This window comes from Pyxicephalus adspersus, chromosome 6 (assembly GCF_032062135.1).
Source record: "Pyxicephalus adspersus chromosome 6, UCB_Pads_2.0, whole genome shotgun sequence".
In the NCBI taxonomy this organism is placed as follows: Eukaryota; Metazoa; Chordata; class Amphibia; order Anura; family Pyxicephalidae; genus Pyxicephalus; species Pyxicephalus adspersus.
Window position 1 is genome coordinate 60,037,533 of NC_092863.1, and position 22,101 is coordinate 60,059,633.

Sequence of the window (22,101 nt, forward strand, 5' to 3'; positions counted from 1 at the left end):
TAACTTGTATTCCATTTTAAACCATACATTATTATGTGAAGTTATTTATGCTTATGCCTGCAATGTTGCATAAGGGTATGATGTATTTACCGTGTTTCCCCGAAAATAAGACACTGTCTTATATTTTTTTGGGTTTCCAAAAACACACTAGGTCTTATTTTCAGGGTAGGTCTTATATACTTTTTTTAATGAAAAAAAATTTCGGGGAAACACGGTAGGAATGGAAGAAACATCCCACACTACCATTATAGCAGTAAAGGCTATCAGCAATGTTGAACATGTGCAACCAACAGGTATCGGTTTCCCTTAAGTAATTAGATGAGTGAATGTGAATGTTATTACATTGTAGAAGGTAGATTTATTTTCACCGTTTAGATTGCAAGCTCTTTTGGTCAGGGTCCTATCCTCCTCCTGTGTTCTTATTTGTATCTGTCTGTCATTGGCAACCCCTATTTAATGTACAAAGCTGCATAATGTTGGCCCCATATAAATACAGTTTATTGATGATAATATTAAGCATTAAGCATTGCCAATGTATTTCTAAGAGCCACTTAGCTCATCAACACATAGATGAAATATGTGTAGGCAAGACTTAGTTAATTTGAACTAGTAAAGGCCTTGTATAATGTTGTTTTGTATTTAAAACAAATACAGAAATTGTAAAGAACTCATTACCTCAACATCCATTTTAAATACAGCAGATATGTTCAAAATCTAAGTCTTCATTGAATTAAATTTATGTAAACTCATCTAATCTTCATTTATTGGGTAAATGAATTAAATTGTATTGTCACCTAATTTAGCTCATAATACAGCTGCAAAAAGTTAATCAGAGTTATTCTTACATAATTACATGATGATGTAATACTACAATGCTTTATCGCTGGCTTTAAAATCTTTCCTGGAGCCATCACAAATAGTTACAGCATTCTTCCATGATATGAAATATTTATCCCAACTGTGACTGTACAATGGGCAACATATGCAATGTACACGTGTTTTTATGACCACACTGGAACAATGCAGCAGCAATCTGGGCAGCATTAGCATTGCAAATCAACATGTAGATATGTATATGTGTAATACTTTGTAGAAAAAGAGGCCTGTCCTGTTTCAAGCATTTGCCATGTCTTTCCAAGGAATCAGACAAAAGTGTGGCAATAAATAAAAAAAATACTAGGTTTAAAGAACCCATACAGTAAGTGATATTTGTTAATTATGAATATTTTTGGCAGATCAGTTTCAAGCTAACTAGATCTTGCTACGACACTTTATGAATGATATTTATATACTTTATTCATCTCTATGTTTGAGGGGTTTGCTGTTCTAAGATATTGGATGGAGTCTATATGGTGAATTCCATTTCACATTATAAAAATGTTGTTTTAAAAAGAAATTGGTGAATATACATCAAACTCCAAGGATAATGACAAATTACTGCATAAACTAAAATCTATCAACAGCTGCAATACCTGGTATAAGATTTCACTTGTTCTTGAGATATAAAGCTCTCATACAACATACAATACAGCTTACTTTACACTACAAATTCCTGTTCTCAATTTCTGAATCTGTTAAGGTTGCAGCTTTGTCTGAACTATTTAACAAGCACCATTCACATTACTCAATTAGTTTGGAGAACCATGAGAAGCAAATTAGTAATGCTTAGAAAGTCTGTGATGTAAGGTTGTTTAACAGAGGTTCACTAAGCATTTGATCACAAGTTATGTAAAAATATTATAGTTAAATCATGAGTCACAGAATGTAATCCTTATGTAAATAACAAAGTACTTTATGTAGTAAGGAAAAAATGACTACACTATGCAAGCATTTAAATACAGTATATCCGTTCTTATAATGACTTTGCTTTTGAAAACATATCTGGATAATGGAAATGAGATGGTCATAGAGAAGACCAAATGGTTTGCACAAGTCTCAGTGGATAGGCTGGTTGGCTGGTGTGAACTAGTTGATCCACTAATACATGAACTTTTTCAGTCAATGAACTGGTAAAATAGTCTAAAGGGCCACTAATCAGTTCTCCCTTGTCTATATGCATTCTTTTCAGACCAACCACAGGTCCCCTATAGCTTTAAAGTAAAATTATTCAAATCATTCTTGTTAACTAAAATTTACCAACTGGAATTGGAAATCATTGCATTTATTATCAGGATTCTACAATTCAATATCAAAACCCAATGAGTTTTATGAACAGGTTTGCTTAGAGTAGTAATCCTTAGCATTGGGAATGCCCTGTAATAAAGCCATATTAGTGCAAGGTGGTATTAGGATACTGCAAGTAAAGTCAACCTATAGTTTAAAATTATAATTTTATCCAAGTAAGGTGCAGAACTTGCACCCCTTTAGCTGTACTGACATATATGCAGAGGTTGGAACTCGAGTCGCCTAATGAACGACTTGCAACTCCACTTTGGGATTTGGCCCAGCGACTTGCAAATTGACTTGCGACTTACTTTCTCTGCTGACAGCTGAAGGGGATGAGGAGGAAGGCAGCGGGGCTTCTGTAATGCTGCCTTCCTCCCCGCCCCTTCAGCTGTCAGAGGAGAAAACTTAGAATGCAAGAAATGTGGGGAGGAAGGCAGTGAGTCTTCTGTAACACTGCCTTCCTCCTCTCCTTTCTTTGTAACCCTGCCCTCATCCTATCCTAATAAAAGGCAGAAATAGCACTCATTTAGCTGTACTGACATATAGGTCTACCAGACCAACCACAGAGCCCCTATATCCTCTAACCCTGCCCTCATTATTTCCAAATAAGGGTCAGAACTTGCGCCCCTTCAGCTGTCCTGTCATTTATATCTACCAGACCAACCACAAGGCCCCCATGCTCTGTAATCCTGCCCTCATCCTACCAAATTAAAGGGCAGAACTTGCATGCCTTCAGCTGTACTGATATACAGTATGTGTCCACCAGACCAACCACAATACCACACCCTAAAGCCTGTAACCCTGCCCTCATTCTTTCCAAATAAGGGGCAGAGCATGCACCCTTTAGCTGTACTGACATGTCTAGCAGCTTCAGGGGTAAGTTCAGAATGGACACAATATTGCAGTGCTGTTTGTTTTCTCTTGCCAGGGAATTGCTGCCTTGAGGAAGTATCTTCTTCCCATAGCAGTCCCATAGAGAATAAATGGGGGTAGCAGTGAGTGGTACAGTATGCTCACTGCTGCCAGGTGTCAAATTTGCCAGCCCCTGGGAGCGACGGGGATCATTCGATCCCAGAGCAAGTCCTAACCTGAATTTGCTTCTGAAGCAAAAACAGTCAAGAAAAAAATCAAACACAAAACAACAAAAAGGGGAAAAAAAATGGAGAGGGACACTTCATTTGACACCTTCATATGGAAAGAAAGAAGAAAACTAAGACTACATTCACATTGTGGATAAAAATCCAAAACAAATTTATTAATATTGAAAGCTAATGACACTTATTATCCAACAAGGTAATATGCCTGACAAGCAGCTGCATTTTCATTCTCTTGTGTGATCCTTTGGAAAAACGAAAGTGAGGTAAGGAGTGGAACTGCCATCGACTTGTTGTAAGAGAATACCATATTTACAGCAGTGATGAAAGGACATCACCTGAAAAGTTTATTTTCCCACAAAAGAATGTTAACAAGATTTAGGAGCTTTCAGTGATGATAAGGGCATAAAATATGGATATTCTTGAGTAACCCCTTCTCTTATCTCTGGGCCAGGTAAAGGTATGTTTCATATGTCAAGACATACTTGATATTTGTCAGCTTTTTAAGAAAAATATGTTTTCGTAAAATGCTAGTTCTAGTGTAAGTTTCAGCATAGCTAATTCCCACACTGATGATCATTTCCATGCATGTGCTGCTAAACCCTTTTACACATTACATAAAATTACTGTGATGGTTTCTCTGTGCCCTCCTTTAGTTTAGTACCAGTTCTTGTCTAGACCTCAACTTGTTGATTCATTCTATAACACTTTTTTTTTCAAGATATGAACAGCCAAATCTCAACTTATGTCTCTACTAATGTAACACCTATATGGGTAATCTAAATGATATATTTATATAAAGTGTTTATGTATTAGTATATGTTTTTGTTTGTCACAACACATTGATGTCACATGACAATTGATGACCATCTGAAAATTATAGCTACACTAGCTGATTACCCGGCGTTGCCCAGGTATTTATTTCCTCCAAACTTATATTATACAGGAAAAGGAAAAAAAAAAGCTATAATGTTAAATCAAAGAAATGTTTTTTTACAGGTTTTAAAAGTATACATACAATATTAAATTAAAATACAATTAAAATAAATGTACCTAAATTAATGGCATATGTTTCAATGCTGTTTTAATAAGAATATTGTGCTCATGAAACATCCTTTGTAACTTTAGGACAATCAGAAATTTTGTTCCTGAGATATAGGTGCACCTCTGGTCAGTTTCTATTAGTTCGTTTTTAATAAAATATAGTTGTAGAAATTTTGGTGGTTGATCTGGCAGCGGAAGTAACGATCCCGCTTTATGGTAAATTTGCCCTTGCACCGTGAATGTGGATGGAAATCCAGGCTGTTGAACAACTGATGTGGTGCTGAAATATGTCATTTGGAAACATGAGTTGTATTTTCTGATGTTATTAAGTAAATGTTTGACTATTTCAGGTATTTGCTGATGTGTAAATCCAAAGTTCTTGTGGTAGTGTTTCCAGTTGGCAGAGTTTGACTTTTTGACCCTTTTTTGCAGCAAATACCAGGAAACTCAGATTAAAACATCTTGGCTTGACAGTAACTACAAACCATTTCCATTTTTCCAATGGTAACATTTGCATGCTGCGAGTATTTTTTATGTGGATCATAGTGGAATCCTTCCAATACTATGCTAAAATGTTGTCCAGTCCGTGATCATCTGGCTCTTTCTCTCATTTCGTGTACTCAGGTCTCATGCTGTTGTACTGTCTCTGAAGCTTTAGATGTAGTATCTCTTTCTCCCATTACCTGTATTTGGGTCTCACGCTGTTGTACTGTCCCTGAAGCTCTAGATGTAGTAGCTCTATCTCTGTTATCCTGTATTTTTTTGGTTTACTCCCACTTCATGAAAAAAAATCAGTATTTATATTTGCTGCTACATAATACACCTAAAATTAAATCACTAGTATGCTTTCCTTTCTCATTGAGTAAAGAATCTGCTAAAAAAAACCTTATTGAGTATTTTTTTCAGCTGTGTCCAAAAGAAAGATTTTCCTTCACTGTGTGGGCAGATTTACAACAAGAAGTAAGAAGGAATTTCTCTAAAATAAGGGACACGGCATCATAGTTGTCACTTGAACAAGAGTCCCTATTGGAAGATTACCTCTCTATTCCTGTTCTTGCAACTACAGAAAATGATGGATTTTCCCTAAGTTTCAGTCTGGGTGACATCATTATCAGGTGAGTGAAATAGTGTGAATCTCCTGAATCTCCAAAACAGGGACAAAGCAGTAAAACCTTGGTAGGTCTTCTTTCCCTTACATTGTAATAACTAGATGTATCTTTCTTTTCCAATTCCTAGCACTGATGGGAAAATCTGCAATAGGGTAAGTGGCACTGCAATCAGTGGAAATGGCTGGGGCAGTAAAAATTTCTGACTTTGACAGAAATTGCACTGATGTCACTTGCAGGCAAAGTTGGGTTTTCATTCTTATAATTGATGATGTACCCAACATAAATATTCACATATATATATTTTTGATATTACACATTTTAAACATGAATACAAATGCTACAATAATAAAAATTAATATTACATTCTCACTCACCTACTGTATCACATGGTTCATCTTTATGGACACAGAAATCCGTCCTAAATGGAGGGGGAACAAGCACACATTAATCACAATCAACACTGTCTGACAACTAATAATTATGTGACCCATTTGCACAGATTTGGCATGCCTCAGCGAGTAAAAACAAGAACCGTTTATTGCAACCCAGACTACAGAAAAAGTAAAGATTTGGATTTATAACAAGGTATTGTCAGCTGTATTTAATGGTACAAATAGGGCTGGAAAGTAGAAACAAGGACCTCTTAGGATTTCAGACAATTGATAAGAGCATTTGACATTTACTTGTATGTGTAAATATGCTTCACTCGTCATTTAATAGAGCATTAGATTACATAAAAGCATTAGAAAATACAAACACATTTTTAGAAACGGATGTGTGTGTTTCACGGTTTCTATTATGTTACTCATGCATAGAATATCAAAAAGAACATAATATCCTTGGCTAAGTATTATAAACATATATAAGCAAAACTAGTGAAAGTATAGCTAACTAAGCATCAGTCACCCTTAGAGATACAATATCCCAATCAAATTGTCTGGATGCCAAAGCCTTAAGTGTACAAAAGTTGTACTACATCAAGAACGGAGAAGAAAGATAGGCTTCTACAAAGGCACCATTTTTACAATAATTATGTATAAAAACAGTTACTGTGGACTGTCTGTGTAAATGATGATGCAAATACTCTATGTTTTGGAAATTATATGTTTGTTATCTTTGCAAACTATGATGTCTAATTTAAACAATATTACAGCCCTAGGGTGTCTACCTAATCCCCTGAGGAAGCCTACCTAGGTGAAACGCGTTGGGATAAGACCTCGTTCTTTGTTTCAAGAGCTTTACGCAAGTTTGCAAAATCCAATACTTACCTATATAGTTTTAACAAAGACCATTATTATGTCAATTTGTACCATACGCTTATCATTAATTTAAAGTCTTTTGTAATTGAAGAATAATACAATTATATTGTTTTTATATATAATTATTGTCTTTGTAAAAGGCGATCTTTCTTCTCCGTTCTTCTAAACATATATCAGATCATATGACTATTTTCCACCTTCTTGTTTTTCAGGAGTATATTACGTATGTATACCATAGCATTGTGATTTAAACATGTCAAAAAAAAACAAAAAACAAAAAACAAATACATATGTGCTAAGCAAAGGTAACATAGTAGAAAAAGGTCATCATATTGACATTGTTTATAGCTGTATACAACCTATAGTAAAATACAACTTTAATTTACTCTGCATTCCATATGTCATTCCAGCTGACAGCAAAGCAATTCTCTTACATTCCAAACAATGTTCGCACAGTGTTACAAGCACTGAGTTTCACAAAGACCATTTATATAACTTCAGCACAAACTACAGCAAAAGGATGTGGAATGATCAGAATACCAGAAAGCATTACTTATACTACTAAGGCCCCATGTCATATTAGTGAAAGAGGAGCTTTATATATTATGTAATATTGTGTTTGAATGTGTTTGACATGATGGAGTTGTTAAAAGACATGTCAGGATGCACTGTTATTGCAGATTATATGTCAAGCAGATGGTGTTATGTTTGGGTAACCTTGTATCAGATAATAAACAGAAGGAATGGACCGTTCTGGAGAGCACATCTTTATGAATATGTATTTTACTGCATGTCACCACAAAAAAGAGCAGCACGTGTACTGTGACACCACAACTCACAATTACAGTCTCAGCACAATACAATGTACAGGCCATACAGCTCACATGAATTTGTTGCAACAGGATAGCATATCCTAGCGCACCTGAATGTGTGGTAAATTGTGTGATTGGTCCCTAACAGTATGTCCTATTGGCATCATTGAGGAATATATGATATGCACATGCTTTAAAATTTTAGACTAGAGATCTGTACCACTTTTGAATACAATTTTTTTTTTATCTAAAAGCTCCACAAGAACTGTAGAATGCAATTTTCTCACAGTACAGTCAACCATAGGGTACTTAAACCCCCTAGCGGTATTCCCGAGTGTTACTCGGGTGGATTTACCATGCAAAACGCGGTAATCCCGAGTCACACTCGGGGTCGCCTAAAACTTAAAAAAAAAAAAACACTTACCTGGTCCCTGCAGGTCCTGGGGACACATCCTCTTCCTCTGATCTTCAGTCGTAAACTGCAGAGATGATATCCGGGGCTTCCCGGTGGCATCGGTGCGGGCAGGAGAAGCAGCGGGAAATTCACATAATTTTGTATTGGAATCAATTCAAAATAGCTGTATTGAGTCCAATACAAAGAAATCTTGATTTATTATATATATTATAATATATATATATATATATATATATATATATTATACATGCTTCTGTACAGTTATATTACATTTTTCTCTACTTTTTTTTAACAGATTTTTGTGTTTTTTTATTTAAAGTTTATTAAACATTTATTAAATATTCGACATATGTCAGTGAGTTAAGCCTAAGAATTATAGCTTACAATGTAAAATAAATTTCCATGCAAAAAAATGAACTATAACACTTTTTGTGTGGAAATACGGAGAGAATAAGAACGCTAGTGATTAATCACTGTTTCTTTGGAAACATTAAACTTTCTTACCCATTTTTTGCCTCTAAGGCTGGCCCACATGGGAATACTGTGCTACTTTTATTATTCTCATAGATGGTTTCACTACCACTTAGACATCAGGTGATTGAAATTCTTCCAAAAAAATTACGCTAACTTTGGTCATGCTGTCAAGAGGTAATTTCCAACTATGGGAGGTAATTGGAAAGGGCTTGGACATGGTATTGTTACCAAAATTGCTGGATGAGGGGAAAGGAGAACCCACTGGAACATGTCCATAGTGAAAAAGCATGCATTTTTCCATTCATTAAGGTTAAATATATGCAGGAAAATGTGTGTTTACCTCTGTTTATTAAATATGGTTAATAAACACCCATGGATTTATTTTTTTCCCCTGGGACATGTTTCCCAACACACCCCAAACTTTTTAGGCGGGAATGCTATAGCCAGGTGCTTTGTGATACCACACTCATTTTACAAAACCAATGCAGCTTTTAGATTTCCAGAAGGTACGCATGGGGGAAAAATGCAAATATGATAAGGTCCTCTGATTAACAGGATTTCAGAACATTTGCTCTATAGTTATCCTGTACTGATTACTCCAGGTCTGTTAAATGTAACGACCCATCTCTATCATAGGCAAAAGATTAAACAGTATCCATCTCCCTAAAATGTAGGAGCTCCCCCCTGTGCCCCATCACTCCAGCTAAGCACTAATGTCCCCCACTACACCCCACACAGCCAACACCACCTTTTTTTGCACTTCTCCCCACTGACCACCAATGCCAGGTATTTTTCTTCCAACTTTCTCCAGACTTTTTTTTCCACTCAATGACTGGCATTTTTCCTTCCACCATCCTACAGAAACATTTATGCCTTGAAAACCAAGGTACCTGTGTCAAGGTATTTCCCTTTTTTATGGACTACTGACTATAGGGCATGTCCCACTGAGTACAGGTGTTTTTTTCCACACAACTGGGGCATTTATTCTTTCCATTGACTAAAAATGTAAGAAGCCCTATGTTAAACACTCTGTACACTCTGTAGTTTAATGCATTGACCTACACTATAGTGGTCAAAGACTGTACCCCTACCTCCTCTCTGTATGCTATGTTGTATATTACATAACCCTAACCAAAGTGTTTATTTCAAGTTGATCCTTGTTGTGTAGTTTGTAATACATGTATTTCTTCATGATTAAGTAGTTTAAGCAAAATGTAAGCTTTCTTTAGATATAATTTTTTTTGTCCTTTTGGTTTATGTAACCATAGCAATTGTGGAGTATTGTGGGTGAAAGGGCTGCATACTGTTTACAGTGCATACAACATGTAGAGTCTATTTAACCAAGCTCCATTTTCACACAATGTGCTCCATGTATCATATGTCTCCTCTGTCTCAGTATAGTCCTTGTTCTTAAGTTTAAAAGTTGGTCATTAAACATACCTTGTTATAAGTACTGCAGCATCTACAGCCGAATATTCTTCTGTCCAGCTTGTAGACATCTCCATATGGACATCATTCTTTTTTCCAAATTCATCAAGCTGCCATTTACAAAAGCTTTCCAACATCTTCTCTCCATGGTGTCCTATGTACATATCTGCCTATAAAGAAGCCAATGTTTTATTATAGATAACAGCACAAAGGTTAATTCAAATAGTGTAATGATGTACACAGCATAAAATAAAGAAACTAATGGGATTTCATTTTCCAAAAATCCTGATTGGTAACTATTCATGAATGGTAAATATTGCTCTTGTTCATAAAAAGGATTCTAATTGAAAATTAGTTTTAAAACTAAAAATGAGTTCTGTTGACTTACCACAGCTAGTTACACAAATACTAATATAGGTAAGTAATGTAACTTTTATGCTATACACTGTTCCTAAAAAGGATAACTGTGCAGGAGTCAAAAACCAATGGTGATCAGCATTTGACTTGTCACAATTGCATGCTGTTGCCCACACAGGGAGGACTACCCCTGGAAATAAGAAGTTTTAGCAACTATGCAGTATAAGGCTGAAGCTCTTTTCCTCTGTATGTTACAGCAACGACCTTTATTGGGGCAGAAGTTGAAGCAATAAGAGTATATGATTTCTGGTGTCTTGTGATCTGTATTTTTCAGTATGGGAGTTTGGTCTTTCCACATCAGTGCTCTGCTTGCATATTGAAAAGGACTGTAATCCCTAGAATGTGGTTTCTGTACTATAATGGCACCTAAATTCTCTTGCATCAGCAATATTTTGGGTTGGTACAGCTGGATCAAAATAAGTCATAGTCACTGCAGAATTAAGTCATCTCTTTAGTTTATTTAGTTCATCCCATGTTCATGAAACTTTCCTGCAATTAAACTGTTGCGGGGATTCACTAGCCTTTGATATACCTGATAGTAATTCTTAGCAAAGTAGCATTTGCTAAAAGAAATGCATACTTCTCGGTTTATTGTAAGAGGTATTCTTTCTTCTGACCACCATACTAATGTGGGCTGTACATTATAGTAGTGATTCCATATGGCCTGATAGGTATAGTTTATGTTTATATGTTTATTTGCCTTAAAATACACAATAAGTACACTAGTATTGCACAAAGTCTCCCATCATTCTATTATTAAGTTTTTTCCCACACATTATTGTTACGTGGAGTGCCCAAACTGTGAAATACTTTTTGAGTCATGTACCAATAAATCTCAGGGGCAGATGTGCATCCAGAAAACTAAAAAAAAGAAAATGTTCACCCACCGGCGTTTCATGCAGAAGAACTAGTTTTGTAACCCGAAGATTCATTTGTACACCTAAACTTTTGTGCTGAAATAGGTTGTACACCTGTAGAGATAGAAAATATTGTATCAAACAATTTTGCCTACATTTTAAGTAGAATATATATATTCTTCCCTCTAAAATTGACCTTAGATTACATTAATGACATATGACTATAGTAGGGACATTAGATTGTGAGCTCCTTTGAGTGACAGTTAGTGACATGACTATGGACTTCGTACAGCGCTGCGTAATATGATGGCGCTATATAAATACTGTGTAACAATAATATATATATATATATATATACACTATGTTAATTATTTAACACTGACATTAACAACTCAATAGACACTGGCAGTCTTCAGCTGCCATAAGACAAGTCTAGACTTTTAGTGTACCATTATGCGAGATTGCACTACTTTTGAGGCATTCCTTCCCATAATTTATGTATATGTCATAATTTGCAGAGATGCTTTGACACAGCAGTGTGGCTTTACATATATTTGTAACAATATTCTCTTTTGAAGTTTTTAACACAAACCGCATAAACAAATATGTCAGTGTGTTTTGTGCTGGGGAACTTTCAACTATCAACTCTGAAATATAGGTCAGTAGAAGAAGTGTATAATATAAGTTTAGATGCAGATACCATGTTAAGAATGGTGAGGATAAATTTCCTAGTTGCTTCTGCTCCGTGATAGGAAACCATGGCAGGGTCAGCAACCACGACTGTCTCTATGTTGTATTCCTGGCTTTGCTTGTATGAGTATCTTTTTCCTCTTCCATTTTCAGAGGTTTTGTGGTTTTTTGGTTTTCTTTTTTCTGTAAAAAAAAAAGAGAGAGACAATATATGTATTACTTATTAAAGAGATAAACCTTTACAATTACGGTATAGATCAATAGTGGTCTTTCTTGATATAGGAGTGACAACAGTATCCCTTACATCACTGTAGGGCATTGAATGAACTTCCTATTATTCTCTCCCGAAGCTAGAAACACAACTAACAGCCCCTTGGACCTTGCTAGTACTGTTACAGGTTCGCATATGAGACCTCAAATATATCAAACATCACCAGAGGGCTGCAACTGTTGTTTTTAGTAGATGTACTGCTACAGAAAGCTGTCAGTGACTGCAAACATGCATCGACTACTATAGTAATGCTACAAAAGATGTTCAGAATTTGCAGACATGCTGCAGGGAATGATCAGAAACTACAAACATACAGGAATGAATAGAGATTGGGGACATGAGAGCTAATGATAAAATGAAAACACACTACATGACAATTCTTAATGGCCCTATGACCTAAGGTATTATAATCCATTACAAATCAATGCTTCCACACGTGGATTACCTACAGCCACCTTTAAAATGGCATAATCCACATTGTGTAATACTCCCATGTACAATGCATTTCTAAAAGATCGGAGGAAAAACGTAACAGAAGAAAAACCAAACCATTAAACCTATAAAAGCCAACCTTAAGTATATTTTTCTCAGTTACCTACTAAGCCTACTAAGCACCTAGATAATGAGCAGCAGGGGTAAAGATTTTTCCACATCTGTACTGCAAACAAAATATCCTACAATCATTTACAATAAGGTCTATACCTCTGTGTAAGATACTATATACAGAGGTAACGTGATAGGGGGTAGCTTGTTACAGGATTACAGACAGAGAGAGACTCCACAATCTTTGAAAGACCTACCCGATCTAACATCTTGAGTTTTCATTTCTTCTGTTTTTGTTCTGCACTGACATTGCCTGAAAACTTCTACAGTTTTACCCATTATTCCTATTAAATGCATTTTAGGATGCTGTTTCACTTTTAAAGAAAGTTTTCAAGAAAACCTAAAATCCTCCTTATTCTTTTGAATTATCCCTGTGTATTGGGACCTTCACCCTTCCCCAAACCAGCTCCCACACTTTGCTGACCATGAGCTGTTCAATACTTTATTTGCATCACTAAATACTGCTAACACCTCACATAATAATATTAAAAATAGTAAAAATATTAGACACTAGTAACTGACAAGCACTGTACATTGTAGAAAAAGGAAAAAGCTAATTGGGGCTGGGAAAAGGCCTGTTCAATATACTAATAGGACTAAAATACTGAAAATAACAGCTTTTGTATGTGTTTTAAGTATTTTTAAAGGCATTTTAATCAAGTTATACAGCAGAGAGAATACCCAAATGCCCCACAGTGTCTATAGTTGCTTGAAAATGGGCAAGACTGTCTATAAACACCCCATTCATTTCAATAAGTGTGTCTGGAGTTGGTGTTCGAATTCAGGTGGTCCTTATATTCGACCCGATTATGGCTGTTCGAATTCAGATAGACTCGACCCAAAAAACATGGGATTCGACTTTGCAAATTGGTGTGTAAAAAAAATGTTTAAAAAAAAAAGAGGCTTTATGGTTAAAGTAATTTATTGAATGTGTGTGATTTGTGTAACTAACTTTTCTTTTTACAGGTTATCCCACAATGACAGGATGATCCTCCTGTCAGTGTGGGATCCCCGGGCACTAGAGGTTAAATGGGGACAAGTCTCCCCATTCATCACCTCTAGTGCTCTGTGATTGGCTGAGGAAAGGTAAACCCTGATGACAGGTTCCCCAGCCAACCACAGAGCACTAAAGGTGAATGAATGGTGAGATTTGTCCCTATTTATCCCCTAGTGCCCAGGGATCCCATGGGACTCCTGTGTTCTTGGATAGAGAATCTCTATCCAAGAACACATACTATAGTTACGCTAGGGCTGCAAGAGCAATCAGGGGAGCGGTGCTGTCAGCTCTGCTCCCCTGATTGCTCTTGCAGTTCTACACAGTAGAAACAAGAAAATAACCTGAATCCCCTCCCCCCCATAGACTTTAATGGTGTTCAAATTCGACGTTCAATCACTCTAAAAATATCTGACTATTCGATCGAATACCTGCCGAATCGAACAATGAGCTATTTGACCAACGCTAGTCTGGAGTATTTAGGTGCATTGATTAGGCATTTTCAAATATTTGTAGGCATGTGTTCAGTGTTTTGGGCCTTTTTAGACTTTCCAAATGCTGCATGGTATGTTTTTTTTTACAGCTCATCAAGAAAATGCTCTGGTGTGGACTGGCCTATTGAAATGAATGGGCATTTCAAACATGGGCCATGAAACACTGGGTTTACATGCTGGGGTAACAGGCTGTGTAAACTAAGCACCCTTTCAAGCATAGGCTAAGGTTTACTGGGTTTCTCTGCCATTAGGAATTTCTGCAGGACTGATAACATACCCCAATCCCCCCTCACTTCCTATACTAAGTGCTATATCAGTAGGGGCAACCAACCTACTAGGATTAGCACAGTCTGTCACTTGGATAGTTATTGGAACCTCACTTATAGCCTCACTTATATTAATTTGTTGTAACACCCATTTTAAATATGTTTATGTTGTTAGAAAAAAAGTATTAATATTAGATCCATTTCTAAAATGTGTGTCAAATATGCCTTGCCATTTCTAAAATATGTGTCAAATCTACCATACTTAGACCAAATGCATTTATGCCAACCAATCCCTCTGTACATTTTTAAACCCTTCTCGGTCAGAAGATACCCTCTTCTTTACACTTAGCCAAAATAACAGATTTATTATCAAATATTAGGGCTCACAATTTGCTTCTGCTGTCAACATCATCCATATTTCTATTTAGGCAAACTCTATATTATGTACATTAAATGTGCAAATGTAGCTTTTTATGCAGCTACTTTTATATGGTGCCTAAATGTATTTTTAATGAGTTTAGGAGGCCGACAAAATGAATCTGTTCAAATTTTTGCCTAAAGGTAAAAGTTCGTGAGCTTTAATGATTTATGTGTTAGTCGATATTTTATGCTCCGGAGAAATATTTTTTTTAAATACTTTTAGATTTTGAAACCTGTTTAAGAAGATGAGTATAGCTCATTTAGAATGTATGATTTATATTGCTGGTGAGCACAACATGTAAAAACCCACAATAAAATAATGTCCATGTTATATAGAAAAAAAAAAACTCATGCAATGCTTTCTAAAGTACTTAAATTCAGAAGCAAAACGTTGCTTTCTTTAATATGTGCTGTTTGGTTGCCTGTTGGGCTTAAGCTATGACAGGGGGCCCTTTGGCTAAAGCAGAGCAACATAGGCTGACAAAACTGCTACTAACAGTACATTTGTGTTGTCAACCTGCAGAAGAAATTTCTGTTACTTGCAGGTTCCAGATAAGAGACAGCATAAGCTCAATACACAAAAAGTTGGAAACAATACAAGATGCATTACCATAAGGTATTAGAACAAATTTGAATACATTATCAGGCAAATGATATATGATATATGTCCTTGTGTTTCTATTTTAGGAAAGGTAAATTATTGTTTATAATAGAATGTCTACTGTATGTAGATTTGAAAGTGAGAGGAGATGACAACGTCCCATTAATTCATGTCTCAAGCTAGACTTTCACATATGAGTGGGTTTTTTTACACAACATTGCTGGCTACATCTAAAGATTATATACATAAAAAAATACGTAGTCTTGAGCTTAGAGTAAAAAAAAGCTTTCTAAGAAAAAAAAAATCATGTTATACATTTATTAGAAATACCACAGTGGGAATAACATTCTGATTCTCATTTCATTGACTACTTATTCTCTGAATTTAATTACATATGTGTATCATAACAGCCCTGCTTTATTTTATGTTTTATTAATAGAAATGAACATATACTGAATATTGATTTTAAGCAAATTATTAAAAAGATATCAGAAAACCTGCAATAGTGATGCTAGCTTAATTTCAGCAGATGTTGCTAAAGTAGACGTGTCACTTTGTTAGGGTGTCTAAACTGATACCAAAATGTGAAAGTCAGCAACTAGATATCTTCGTCTATCTTCCTAAGAAAATTACAGTTTGACCACAGTTACCCTATAATGTATGCTTATGTGTGGGCCACATACAGTGGCAGATGCAGCAAACAGTGGACCCCTGTGAAGAACTTACTTGGGCCCTGTGAAGAACTTACTTGGGCCCTCCCATGGGGGCCCCTAGAGGATGAGGAAGGTACCGGACACTCATGAAGCGGCACACTTCACACCTCCTAATCTTCTCTCCAGGCCACAAATGCATGGGGTATTGTTTAAGGGGTTAACCAGTATACCAAGAGTTTAGACTTTGGAGCATGAAGTTGTCATTACATATTGACGTTTCATGCACTCACCCCATCCTGCCCTTTAGGCCTTGCCTTTCCATTTAACTTTGGTGACCAAAAGCTCAGTCAAAAAGCCAACAAGGGATGGGTGAAAGCAAGGCTAGCAGAAGAAACTTTAATTATTTTTTCAGTATCAAGGAAGCATTAGGTATCAATAACATGAATTTGAATCACTACTCCAACAACAGATACTCAAGTAAAAAGTTAAAAAAAATAAGTGCACCTGAATACTGAATACTGAACTCAAACTGTTTTGGGCAGCACATGTGTATATCTTGTCTTTTGGGAATATACCTCAATTTTCTTTCACAGCAGGTAAGTGACCATGAATTCTCCTAATATAAGTTGGAAATCTTTATTTTAAAAAAATTACAATTGCTTCAGTAAATTAGCCTTCATTTATTTAAAATAATACAGTTTATGACTCTGGGAAGATTTTAGGTGTTGAATACCTTTTTTTCAAATCTTTTAACACATCAATCATGTTCAATTAAATTAAAATTTGATTAAAAAAACTGAAAAAGAAAATAAAAAACATGCTGTAAACAATACCTTGGACTCCACAGTATGAAAAATTTGTAGTTTTATTTTCTGTAGGTGTTTCTTCTGCAGTTCTTTTCCTCCTGTAAACTCGATGGGCATGATGGGCACTGCGTGTCTGATTTACAGGTTCAATGTATATGAAGTCTTCATTAATTTGTATAAAGCCCATCTAAAAAATAAAAATGTGTACAATACCAATTAAAAAACAAATATAAATGTGATTAAACTGTTTTAAAATAATTATGTATATTGAATCCAATCTTGCTAAGTTCTTAACATCACAGCACGAGTAAACTACCAGGTAGTTGTTGAGTTATTCAGTGGGCCTCTGTAATACCTACTTTTGTAAAAAAGATATATTGAAAATAGATATGTGAAACCTGAAGAAATGATTTGAATAAATCATAGTCTAGAAGAAGATTCTATTTAAGGCGAAAAAGAAAAAAAATGCCTTTATAACAAATAATAATATTACATATTTTATGCTAATATAAACATAGTAAAGGGACTTCATAATTATTCTACTCAAATGACAGATAAATCCTATGCAGTAAAACAGTGACATACAAATGTTGTTTTTCTCCTTTTTCTGCAGAAATGTGAATAGATACATATAGATGAGTTGTGTTAGGAATTCATAGGTAGCATTCCTATAAGTAAAAAAGAAGACATTGGTATATGCATGGCAGATGTTGTATTGTCTCCAAGCATGGTTGGTATGACAAAAAGAAAGTGGGGGCAAAGGTTTCATCATATCATGAACTTTGTAAGATGGATTGAATCATAAAGTACATGTGAAAATCTGCATATGGAATGTACACTGCACATCTGGAGGAGCTTCTGAAGCTTTGTAACTGGATCCTCCACCAGGAAATGCCCAATATACGTGCAGCATTTGTGATTTCAGCTATGAAGGTGCAGCAATAAAAATGTTTACTTGTAGTGATTAGACTGCCATATGTCAATGTCAAAACTTTAATGATCACTTGTTTGATGACTTTAATAACTTTAATGATCACTTTAATGATCGCTATGTAAACTGACGCACAGATAAGTACTGATTCTATGGATCAACTTTTTTCAACGTTTTTTCCATGGGGAAACCTTGAATCAACTATCAGGTAAAAAACAAGTAGGAAAGAGGGTTGGAGCAGCATCAGTAACCTCCAGCATCATGTTGTATGATCTTCTATAATAGGCAACAATAGAAGCCTCTATACTTTGGAATGGGTCTCCTCATTCAAGTGACAGTCTCCAACTTTGGCACAAATAGGTTAGTGTCCTGATGTACCTTTCCTATGCCCCCCACCCCTTTGGCTTCTTTCTTCTTAACACTAAGTCTCACTGGGGACCATGCTTATCCTCTCAGTGATTGATTGTCCAGACTCCAGCCCAGCCAGGCCCTGGAACCTCAGGGTGACTCCCCTAGCTTCATCTTAGCCTTTCTCTTGCATCCATTTTTTCCATGAGGGAACCCTTAAAATAAATGTCAGGTAGTCAGGAGACCCTTGCCATAATTATTATATCCACATCTAGCATTATAGTAAGAGAGGAGATGCCTCAAACTGCTGGCCAGGGAGAAGAATGTCACCCTTACAGGTAGGTAAAAAGTTCATTGGTGTCATTCAAACTAACCTGGGAGGCACAAATTGCTTAAAGAACCCTGGTTGAAAAACACTTTTATAGACAATCATAGTGAGGGTTTCCCGGTTCAGTTCTCCACACGTATTCTGATCCAACTGCCTGCCATAAGAATGCTAAGTGTTGCCAATGGTCCAAGAGGTTTGACAACATTAGGGCAATTATTATTTATAAATAAACTTCTTGTTAAAGAGGACTTATCACCAGGACTTTTACTTTACATAAAAGGGTAGGCAACACTTTCATGTAAGGTAAAAATTACCTTCTTTCCTAGGAGGTTTAAAACTCTTTTTGAAAAACAAATGGCCCTTCCCTTCTGAGAGCAGTGCGTCCTGGGATACCTATGTTACACATCCCAGAAGACTTCTGGCTTTTTCTTCAATGGGAATAAAAAACGTCAATCTCAGGCATGTGCAGTAAATTGGGCCTAATCTCACACCTGCGCAGTGCAAGACCTGGTGAGGTAGGCAGAAGCCGGAAGACAAGAAAAAATATGGCAGCATCCAGCATTCTCCGCACCGGGACAAAGGCGGACAACTAGATGCTGCGGGTCCCAAACCAGGAAACCTCCTGAGGGATCGACATATCTGCAGAAGTAAAGATGATTTTTTTAGTTTACTTCTGCTGGGTTACTGCTCTGCCACAGAATGAAGCTAACCAACGCTCCTCGGAGAGAGAACAAAATCTATAATACTACATACCTTATTATTACCCTTTACACCTTAAAGTGACTTTTTTTTATACTAATAGGGCGCTACATGTAAATTAATATTATTACCAGTTTCTTTCTTTGGTTGTATTTTTTCATTGAAATAAAAAGTTTACTGATGTTTTTTGTATAGCAAAAGTGTTAACCTGTAGAGGTAGAGCACCGGCTTTCTTTTGCTCCATATTAGTGCCCAGATCTTACAGAATTCAAGATCCAGATTGCTAAAGCAGTGATCCAGTATTGCCTTAATACTGCAAATCTTTTGAAATAAAAAAAGAATAAATCAAACCCCCAGTCAGTTTGAACGTTTTCCTCATTCCTCATTCCTCATGTCAGACATCTTTACATGAGGTGCACATGTTACACAGACAAACATGTTATTTATAAAATGGTAATGTCATCAGCTGTGTGTTGACATTTACTGGAGAAACACAATAAGTATCAAACATCATTCCAAAAGAAACAGCTTTAATCCTTACTATGAAAAAATATACACAGCACACCCTGACATACAGTCACATGTTCTGCAATAAGAAACAAAAACTGACTAACATCACAGAAAGTACAATAATACAAATCCCAGGGTAGATAAACTGGACTTGTTTATAAGTCATGTTGTTTTTATGACGCACCAGGTACTTTAGTCTCCTCCAACAACTTAAACCATGGTGGTTGGTTAACGGGCTTATGAGCAAATTGGCTAGGGATTCTTTATGTGAGTGCTTTTATGACTGTGGTAGGGATAGCATAAAATGTGCTTTGGCTCAGGAATTGCTAAGAAGTTTCTGCCATATAAAAACAGCAAATAAATAATAAAAAAACATGGATGTTTAACTATTGGCCTAGATATGCAAGTGTATTGACTAGCTGTGGGAAAACTGAATTGCTGCTTTACTTTCAGAACTGTAGTGGTAACAGTAGAACCATACCCCAAACCCTAAGGTGTCTTTCCTAGCTCAAGCTAGTGAAAAGGTTTTTTTAGAGGGAATAAATACTGGGTATCTGTTTTCTATATAATTAGATCTTTAAATTTTGGAAGTAGTTATATAGTTATATATGGAAGAATATGACACTAATTTATAGGTTTTCAGGACGGGTGCACTGTATTTTCGAGATACATGAGACTGGGGCACTAATTAGAGACAAAGAAGACGCCCTGCTTTAAAAATGTGAGATTAGGGCACTTCTCTGAAAATATAAAACACAGGGACACTGCAAAATTTAAACATTGCTCTATAAATAACTAGAGCCCTTGAAATAACTTCCACATCTTCAGGGAACCCCTGCTATATTTACTGTATTTACAGCTCACATTACATTAGTGTGGTGGTTATTATTCCTCCTACATTGCTATACAATGGGAAGATTGACACTCTTACAAAAAGGTCATTGGTGTCTGTTAGACTTACCTGAGAGTCAACAGTCAAAAAAGGACCCCTAGCAGCCTCTGGAGGAACCCTAGTATAGAAACTCTAGAGATAAGTAAGATTAGGGCATGCACTGTAGGTTTCTGATGCTGGGGCATTTTTTCAGGATATGTGAGTGGGCCACTGTCCATACTATACAAAAGACTAGCAAGCTTCTCAAGTTTGGTGAACTGCTCAAAAATTTTATTAGATTAGGATGTTTTTTACATACAGGAATAAGGGGCTGCTCTATAGGTATGTAAGGTTAAGGCTTTGCATTTGAGACGCATAAGATTGGGGCAATGTTCTAAAGTGATTTAAGGTTAGGTAAAATCCATGCACTATTTTAGACTGGCATTGGTCTCATATACTTGTTGTTACTGTTTCACAGTTATGTAAGATTGAGGTACAGCTTTAGAGATCTGAAAAAGCTGGCGTACTGCTTTAAGGATCTGTAATATTAGGGTCTTGCTTCACAAATGCAAAAAGCCAGAGGCTCTGCTTTAAAGATACATTAGACCAGTGTTTCTCATCCAGGGCTCCAAGTGATCACCATGCTATTGTACTGTGAGCTGTGGATATAGTAAATATAGCAGGGGTTCCCTGCAGATCTGAAATTTATTTCAAGGGTTCCCTTATGTAATAAAAATCTAGAAACACTGTACTAGACTAAGGCTATGTTCTAAAAATTGGGAATGCCCTAAAGATACATAAAACTGGGGCACCGTTGTAAATTTATAGAAGAGTAGGCACTGCTTTAGAGATGGATTTTTCCAAAAATATATATTATTGGGGTACTGTTCTAGAGATATATATGATTGGGTCACAGGTCTCAAATGGCAGTTACTACATTAGTTAGTAAATGCCCATTTCCAGTAAATGATCTTTCCTATATTTGTGGCTAATATATTTTATTGCAGGTACCCCTTTTCAATATGAGTTCTATAGCACAAACATTTTACATATTTATATACCACCTTAGATATAAAGACATGCATATACAAATCTACAAGAAGAACAGTGCAGAGGTAAAAATGAATTACTGTATGGACAACACTCCCCAGTGCCTTTTTTTCTAAAAACCTATGTCTTGTGATTTTATGCAAACAAAAGCGTTTTTACTCACATCCTTCAGATTAGCAAATTTAGGTTTGTAAAACAGAAGCATCATATACTTATCACATTGTCAGAGTGAAACTACTGGCATTCTTTTTTGTTTATAAAGAATACATTTTAAACACTAGTGCTGGTTAAATTATATCAATTATTGCTAAGATACTACATATACCAGTAGGCATTTTAACAACTGCATTGAACAATTCTCCATTGGCAGCTGTTAGGATTAGGTGTTAGTATAACATGGAAAATGGAAGGTCATGGGGGGTAACATTTTAGTTTATGCTTAAGCACTACAACCTGTTGAGACAGGATCCAGTTCCCATTTCCATTACATT

At 36.0% G+C, this 22,101-nt stretch overlaps 1 protein-coding gene across 1 annotated transcript in view; it reads right to left on the reverse strand.

The window, feature by feature from the left end:
* The window catches only part of ADAMTS19 (ADAM metallopeptidase with thrombospondin type 1 motif 19), a 114,993-nt gene that overhangs the window by 73,781 nt on the left and 19,111 nt on the right, over positions 1 to 22,101 (reverse strand). Inside the window, exons 3-7 of the mRNA XM_072413949.1 lie at positions 16,901 to 17,060; positions 11,776 to 11,948; positions 11,102 to 11,189; positions 9,814 to 9,967; positions 5,788 to 5,831 (exon numbers count right to left, since the gene is read on the reverse strand). Of these exons, the coding sequence (XP_072270050.1) occupies positions 5,788 to 5,831; positions 9,814 to 9,967; positions 11,102 to 11,189; positions 11,776 to 11,948; positions 16,901 to 17,060 (619 nt within the window). The remainder of the gene's footprint in view (positions 1 to 5,787; positions 5,832 to 9,813; positions 9,968 to 11,101; positions 11,190 to 11,775; positions 11,949 to 16,900; positions 17,061 to 22,101) is intronic.